Source organism: Bubalus bubalis, chromosome 2 (assembly GCF_019923935.1).
Source record: "Bubalus bubalis isolate 160015118507 breed Murrah chromosome 2, NDDB_SH_1, whole genome shotgun sequence".
Taxonomy (NCBI): domain Eukaryota; kingdom Metazoa; phylum Chordata; class Mammalia; order Artiodactyla; family Bovidae; genus Bubalus; species Bubalus bubalis.
In genome coordinates, this window is record NC_059158.1 from 89731448 (window position 1) to 89739992 (window position 8545).

The following is an 8545-nucleotide window of genomic DNA, read 5'->3' on the forward strand; positions in this document are numbered from 1 at the left end:
TTCAGCTTATTACATTGCTGCCAACCAGTAAGTGCCCAACCACTGTTCTTACGCAGTTATGGAGTTCTTAAAATGATGCCAAAAGGAGTCTGCCAATTTAGTTAGGGCCAGGCTGCCAGATGTAATTTCTCTTCGGTGAAAAATGGTGTTAAATATACAGCAGTCTGGAAAAAAACATGATAAAATGATAATGGGCATTAGATTAAAAACAGATCACAAGAAATAAAAACACTAAGATAGATAAAGAAGAGGAAAGTTCACAGCATCATTCTGTGGAACAGTCCATTCCGCAAAGTATATTAACTGTATGGAACTAGGAAAAGTCCAAAATAGATGGATATATTTAAGCTGTTTCCTATATGCAATGAGATTCACATTTATTAATTTACTTTTCTGTGTCATACACAGAAAAAAAAAAAAACAAAGAAAAAGAACAGGGAACAAATTTCCAAGGATGAAATTTCCACATTTATTTTCTTTCATGTGCATAGAAAATGGCAGTGAAGGGTCCTATGAAAGAGGCAGGGAATGGGCATGGTGCTGCTATACCAGACTGGACTTGGTGCTTCAAAGGTACACTATTCATTTTGAAAACAAAGGATGTTGTAGTTTGTTTTTAACTGCTAACAATTCCTTGGGTTTCCCATTTGTTTTTTAAGCTGTCAGTTTCTTCAAATCTCTTTTCAGATGACACACTGCTTTACAAGTGATGGCACTTAGCCAATGTGGCATTTCCATATTTACATCAACAAAAGAAATTTACAAGACATAATAGCATACAATCTTGACAGTTAGTAATAGCAATAAAACACGAAGGGCATCCATTTTATTTATTTTTTTTTTCTGTACAAACTATCAGAACATAACTTATTCACATTAAAAAAATCATTTTTAATTTGATTTGACCTACACATCCCCCATCTCATTTCACCCATTTCTTAAACCTCTCATCACATCGCCCACACCTTCACCAGACTATAGAATCTACAAGTAATTAGATCTAACACCTAAGTATAGCTTAGAAAGTCCTTTCTCCCGAAGGTTGCCTCACTTCCCTGAAAATTCCTCAAAAAAGAAAAAAAGAATATGCTCTTCACTCATTCCTTCCATGTCACTTTCACATTTCATCAGCAAATCAGCAAGACGGACTTCTCATCTCAATCCAAACAAAGTTAGAAAGAAAGAGTTCCTCTCCCGAGCATCAGGATGCTACACCCATGAGTCTGGGGACCCTGGGTACTGTTCTGCTCTGTAAGAAGGTCGTTTAGTGGAATAAAAGTCCACGTAATTCGTGGTCGATTTCAGTCCATACTGTGTCGAATAATCAGTAGAAGCTGGAAAGTGAACTCGGTCATCAAAATAAGGATCTTCATAGCTATGAGGAGACTGCAAATACAATCTGTATGCATCAAAGTTCTTTCTGTTGGAGTCATCTTGACTATAATACAGCTGTTGATGCTGTTGGCAAAATGAGAAAGCAAATAAATCAAGGCAATTTTTGGAAGTACATGTTTAGGGAAAATTAATGTGGGCTTCCTGCTTTATATTTTTAAAGCAATATTCAGTGTTTGTGAATTTATCGTTGAATGTTTTTCTGGTGCACACTGTATGTTTACTAGTGGACTGGAAGGATTTTAAACTGTTTACAGGTGAGCTGGCAGTTGGCTCAAGTCCTGTCCTAGGACTTCTAGAAGTCAGCAACTTGGGAGAACCCCAGATAGCCCCTGCTACCTCCCTCCTCCCTAGAGGCCAAGTTCTGTGCTCTGTTCTGGAAGAGCCTGTGATTTGGGCATGCCCGTTGAAAGATGGCCTTTATTTTTGCTTTGACACAGGGGTACAATTAGCACATCAAGAACCCAGTTAAAGGTTGGATTTTGGGGCTTCGGATTGCTGTATAATCGCAGAACCATCTTTGAAAACATTTATCTCAGAGATGAAGATTGAGTCCATCCCTCAGTTTTAAAAGAAATATGTAGTCTGGTGAACAAATCACACCTTGGAAACCCTGCTGTGCTTTTAAACGAATAAGCAATCTCCAGGCAGGAGAGTAGTAAAATTAGAAGAGATATGTGAGCAAATACAATTCAAAAGGAACAAGCCCCCCAAGCCAGGGCTGATACTAACTTCATCTATAAGGAAGCAAAGTGAAACACAGGTGGGCACCCACAGCCTGACCTCATTTCCTTTGTGCTGGTCTATCTCTGACTTCACATTGATTTCTTCACATGTTTGGAGAAAAACTGTAATGGTCCTAATGTCTGTCTTTCCTTCTGATTACACCCAAATTCCACCCCTGCCCTGCCTGTAGCCAAGATGTTACAAATTTACCACATAGGGATCAACACCATATTCTGGAACTAAAGGCATTCTAATATTATAAGGATTTCAGAGCTAAATTTGCTTTTTAATTTAGAGTGATGATTCTGAGGATATTTCTCCTGATGAAAAAACTATAGTAGAGATTATGAGTAACTTGAGAGGTTCTTCTTCCATCTACAGGGAAAAGATATGGAATGAGGTCTGAGAGCATCCTTATCTGCAGGGCAGGTTACAGGCTTGTTTGGGAACCCCCCAACTGCTGTGTTAATGGAAGGTAAGAGGAGAGATCAGATGACCCATGTGGACATGGCATCAGACAGGACCAAAATGAATTTTAGGCCCCCATGAAAGCAGAGATTAAATGTTACAATCACTAGTCCCCTTTCTGCTGAGGACTGGGGTCTACCCCTGTAGGGCTGAGTCCACTGTGACCTCTGAGCCTAAGACTCAAGTGTCTTCAAACCATGGAGGCCCGAATCGGAGGGAGCCATGAAGATGGAGAAAGAGACGGAGGTACAAAAAAGAGAACAATGAGGTGAGAGGATGAAGTGTGCTTACTGATCTTTCCCCACCCAGAGAACAGAAGAGATTTTAGAGACCTAAAAAAAAAAAAAGAAAAAAAGTGGGAAGAGGAAACTGTTGGGTAAAGAACAGGAGTTAAAGACTTCTCAGCTGGTTGCCATCAGTGGCATGGGGTTACCAATTCGGATATGCAAGGACAAGAGGCTACTGGAGAAGTGATTTGCTTAAACCACGGAGGAGCTTCCAAGGAACAGAGATCCCCTGGGACAGCTCCCTGGCCCTGCCGTGTGGGCCCAGCTCAGGTAAGTCAACCGGCGCGGACCCCTTACTGTGTTGATCCCTGCTAATCGGCCTTCTGTAAAAATGGTATTGCAAATTCACCTGTAGCCGTCTATTTTGTTCTCTTGCTGGTGAGGAATAGGAACTGATGTAAATTGGTGAAGGTTTGCTGGAGCCTGTAAGAAAATATTTTATGAAATTAAAACTAGTGCTCATTATTCGGTCCATTAGGTCATATGGACTCCCAGGGCTAGGGCTGGTGGTGTGCCCGACAGGCCCTGCCTTCCCGGCATGGCATAGCCCCAGACGGTTAGCAGCCTGGGTGCCCCAGATCAAGCCTGCTTGCTGCCTAACCCAGGGCTCTCAGGGGCTAATGAATATGGCAAAAAGAGGCTGTGTGTTTCACCAAAGAGCAATGCCAATGCACAGATCCAAAAAGGATTGCTTCTCAAACTCTGGTCACTATGGGGAGCTCTTCCCACCTGTGTAGATGTCCGCTGGCTGGCTTTCTGAACAGCAGACATGCTCCCGGAGCCCGGGAACATGGCTTTTCCAGGGCTCTTGAGCTTTGCCCCCACCCTCAGATGGGGGAAGGGAAACATAGCGGAACAAGCTCCACGCTCTCAGAACAGCCTTGATTCAAAATCCCAGGTCCTGCAAGGAGCAGGCACAGCCTGTGTTCTAAAAGGCCAGCCACCTGAAGGCACAGTCTTGTGTCTGCCATATTTGAGTATGTCTTAAAAAGAACCTGGTAACCAGATAGCTGTCTTCAAGAGGCCACAGCAGACTCTGATGATGTCACTGGTTACCCTTCTAGTATTGTTAAGGCTAGCAAAGATTTTTATTTTAATGAGGAAAATGAAACATATTTGAGGCAAATTAGTTTATTGAAGCAAGCAAAGAAGATACAGAAGGGCGCGCATGCTGAGGAGGCGATCTTTAAAATAAAGCAGGCTGCTGCAAACCTGAAGCAACAATGCACTTCAGTTGGTATGTGCATTTCCTCTGCAAAGAGCGTGGTGTTTGAAATGTAGCATCTGCAATTTTCTGAGCTATTAATTGCCATAGTAACAATAGTCGATTAGTAAATAGTCCTGTGGAATCACAATTTTAAAGACAACAGCACAACTGAGACTGCTCCCCCAGCAGTTGTTAAATTGCCACCAGCTTTTATTTCTTTTTAATAAATAGTTTTTTTTGAGAAAGGAGCATTCCCCTCCTTTTTGAAACCTCCAGAGGAGTTTCAATTTGCAAGATAGCTGAGAATGGAGATAATATGAAATCGTGGTAACCCTTCAGGTTGGCATTCTTTAAATAAATTATATGCACGGCTTTCTGAATAGGACATAAAAATAATACTGTGCAACATCACTTTTGTTATTCTTAAAAAATAAATAATCACTCTGAGGAGAATCACATTATATATTTTGTTATTCATTCAAACTTTTCCACGAAAATGCAAATGGAATTGACCCCCATCCGCAGGTTTGAATGCATGAGTCGGTCCAGGAGCTCGGCCCTGCCGACTGTCACAGAGCACAGGTTTCTGGAACACACAGGGGAGTGGGAGGGGGCAGGACACAGGGCCTGCGCTGCACGGGAGCCGGAAATGCGTTCTCACTCGGATACAGTGCTCTTTTTATTTGAGGTCAGCAGACCACTGCCTCTGCTTGTTTTACTTAAAACAAGTGGGAAAGGCAACAGCCCCTGAAGCAGGAAGGAGATGGAGAGAGTGGACCATGGTTTGCTGCTGGGGGACCATCTCAAGGCAGGCAGAGGTTACCTCCCAGGCTGCCGTTCAAGTGCCTGGGGACACGCGGCTTTTCGAGATACTCTATCACACACCCGACTGGCATCTTACCAGGGTACAGGCCTCTGTGTGTGGCATCCCCTTGGCTACTGTAATACTGCATAGGTGGCTGGGTCCTATCGTATTCAGAGCGAGGGTCTCTGACTCCTAACAGTGCTGGTGAGGACGAGGTGCTGCCGACTGAACCGACAGGTGAGAGGAGGAGGGAGAGAGGAGAAGAAAGAGAGATCAGACTGTCAGTGTCTCTAGGAAGTCCTTTCTGGAAGAACAAAGGTCAATAATTAGACTCGGCCAGCACTAAAGTCAGCTCTTAGAGGTGCTGAGAGCTGGAGGGCAGCCAACTCCAGGTCCCTGGATGGTGGCCTGCAGACCGGCCACTGTGATGATCAGTGCTGCCAACCCCGGAGATCGCTGGGAGCCCAGCGTGGTACAGGGGTTGTGCAGTTTCCCCACTGAGATGGTGGGTCTCAATGACCTGCTTAGGCCTTTGAGACTAATGCAAAAGTTACGTTTGCTGTTTTATGATCTCAGTTCAGTCGCTCGTGACACACCCATCTATTATCCTTAATGTATAGCTCTTCAGTAAATAGATGGTTTTATGGCATGTTTTGATTTCTGATGATTTCCAAAAATATCTGCATCTCTAAATGTGTTTGAATAAGAGTGCCCAGTCCATGAAACTTATAATTCCTTTTATGGTGATCAGCTGTCAGGGAAATTTTAAGCTCAGTAAGCCCTACTCATCAAGAAGCTCAGGATGCTGAGAAGCCCAGCTTCACAAAGGTCCAGCTTTTTTATCCAGCTGGAGCCAAACGTTTCATAACAACATATCTACCCTTGGGTATCCTGTGGGACATTTTTGCACAGAAGGAAAACACTGCACACCTTCTTTTTCTCATTAAGGGATCATCTTGCTTGTATTGAAGTGTCTTACAATTAAGAATGGTCACTTATTCACTGGATCCACTAGAGAGCAGCGGCCCCCAGACCTGCCACTGGTGGTTTTGCATGCATTGATGCTTTCAGAGGAAGACTGATAGCAAAGTATCTTCCCTAGAAAATATTTTGAGCATGGGCCATGTCTATGTGCTTCTCATCCTACTTTCTAGAAGGTAGGTAGACATCCCCACCTGCCTCCCACTATTATCAATGTCAGCAAGATATGAGATGTGCCCATAAACAGATATCACACTAATCCCGAGGGATGGATGATCAGCCCTCAGAATAACTCGAGAAACAAGTGTGAATTATATCCTACCTTCAAATGAAACCCAGAGAGGGACCTCGGAACTTGGATGGGGCTCGTCAGCACTGTCCAGTGTGGATATCTGAGTCCTCAAAACGAGTTCATTGCTTACTATGTTCTAATTTGTCTGAAATTACTCTTTTGCCTGTACACATGCCTTTCGTTAAGCAGCCCGCTCTCCCACTTGCCCTGGCACCACTCTTTCCAAGTTCCCTAAAGAATCCTGAGCATTTCCATAAAGCAGGACGGCCTCAGGCTATACCTGGGAGCCCAGCAAGAATGTGTCAAAACCCAAGCAGAGGTCTTTTTGAAGGAAAACGACTCATAATTTAAAAACTAAGATATAAATATATATCATGTAGTAGGCGGAGATAATTTTTAAAAATTCCTGGTATATGTGAAGACATCTAATTACGCGACAAGAACCCCCAGTCGTATATTAGTTTTTTTGGCCACATTTGTCCACAAGAGAAATAAGACTGCCAGCAGGAACACAATTGAATACAACAGATAATATTTATATGTCAGAAGGGGAGATTTAAAGCCAAATGAAAGATGTTTATTACTTTTCCTGTTTCATTTAGCTAAGAATTAAATTTACAGGGCTGAATCAACTTGGTGGTAATATTCTGTTCTTACATGTAAAAAAAAAATTATGTTGAGTCTCAAAACATTCTTTCTACCAAATTAAACACCACTAATAAGTAGGTAGCATGGTTGCCAAGACTCCCAACTTACAAATCATAGGGAATCCCTGTAAAGCCACCTACAAGGCCTGCCCATGAGCTATGGATGCTGGGGTCTGGGTGCAGCCAGCAAACAGAGGTTTAACTGGTGAGAAGTAAGATGCAGGGGGACATCATGGCTCTCCCAGGGTCTAAAGGACTCGAATAGTTTTCATCAAGAAAACTAAAAAAATCACTTTGGAAGAGATTTCAGACTTATGGCCAGCAGGCAGACAAGGGCAACCATTTTCAGGCACAAGCTAGTGGTTCTCAAAGTGTGTTCTTCCACTCTCCTATATCCGCGTCACCAGGTCGGCTTATGAAGTGCAGGTTCCCAGGCCCCTTGGCAAACCTAGTGAAGCAGAAGCTTGGGGTAACAGATGCTATGGAGGAGGCTGGGCCACTTTTGTACCCAGTTGGTGTAAACTTGCATAAACCTTTAAAACAGAAGGAGGAGAGTGGGCCTGCTGTTTACAATAACATGTAATTCCTGAAGAAGGCTTTCGGTTTGAAGAGCAAACTCTCCTTCCCTCAGTGTTTGGAAGCCACAGACTTAATCAGTGTGCGTGCTCAGTCTCCTCTGGACGGGAAACGACATTCTGTCACACGCTCTCACCTAGGAGGGGCGTTTACCCACTGACCTGACTGAATGACGGGTGACATCTGTTGGTTGGTGGTAGACAAGGAAGGATGCGATTTGAACCGGTCTCGCTCTAACGTTGACACAGGTGTAATAAAATGGTTCTGATTCCACCCATCCTATGGAGGTAAAAGAGAAAAAGAAACCTCTCAAAATGAAAAATGACATTTCATGATAATAAATGATTACGACTGTGCGCTCTGATGAATGCTAATTATACTAGAGCTATTCTCGTAAGTTACCTTTTTATAAATGCTCCGGAGGTCCCGATATTGCCATAATGTATTCAAGACCTGGGCTGCTGCCTTCACCACTTTCAGAGATGATCTAGGGAAAGAGCGGGCATGTTAATGAACGTGGGCAGCACCGCCCCCAGGCTCCACTTGAGAGACTCTGGCAGCGAAGCGGTGGCCATGAGGCCACCTCTCCAAGGACCGGGGCGGGGAGGAGGCTGCTGCTAGGAACCACCATCAAGGTGTGAGGAGCCCCTGGGAGTCTGTCAAGCTCAGGGCTGGCCAGATGTGGCAGGGACCAAATAAAGGCTCCCAGGCATTCGGCTGTGTGGTCAGAAGCTGTGGTTGGAATGAGCCCATGACCGCTGACCATGACCACACATCCCAAGGGTCTGAGGGCCCTGCCAAGTTGGCTGAAATACCCTCTGAACCATTATGAGGCCATCTTATAACTTTCCTATCATGTATGCTGCTAAGTCGCTTCAGTCGTGTCCGACTCTGTGCGACCCCAGAGATGGCAGCCTGCCAGACTTGCCCGCCCCTGGGATTCTCCAGGCAAGAACCCTGGAGTGGGTTGCCATTTCCTTCTCCATGTATACCCTGTATTTCCTATCATGTATACCTCTTTGTAAACACGTGTGTCTGTGTGCTCTCTTATTTGCTTTGGAAATTAAGGTCAGTTACTGCCTCCCCTCTCTGAAGACTGTTGAATGCCGGTGCTGTATTCGAGCGCCGCTGACCTCAAGTCCAGGCAGTTCAGCTCAGGAGCTG

At 44.2% G+C, this 8545-nt stretch overlaps 1 protein-coding gene across 5 annotated transcripts in view; it reads right to left on the reverse strand.

Moving 5' to 3' along the window:
* Window positions 1-445: 445 nt before the first annotated feature.
* Window positions 446-8545, reverse strand: part of PKP4 (plakophilin 4) — a gene marked incomplete in the record, with an annotated part of 244819 nt that continues 236719 nt past the window's right edge. For 3 of the 5 annotated variants that reach the window (XM_045164071.1, XM_045164064.1, XM_045164069.1), the window contains 5 exon segments: window positions 446-1458; window positions 3223-3296; window positions 4982-5110; window positions 7543-7660; window positions 7784-7868. In XM_045164071.1, the coding sequence (XP_045020006.1) occupies window positions 1210-1458; window positions 3223-3296; window positions 4982-5110; window positions 7543-7660; window positions 7784-7868 (655 nt within the window). 5 annotated transcript variants of the gene reach the window in all.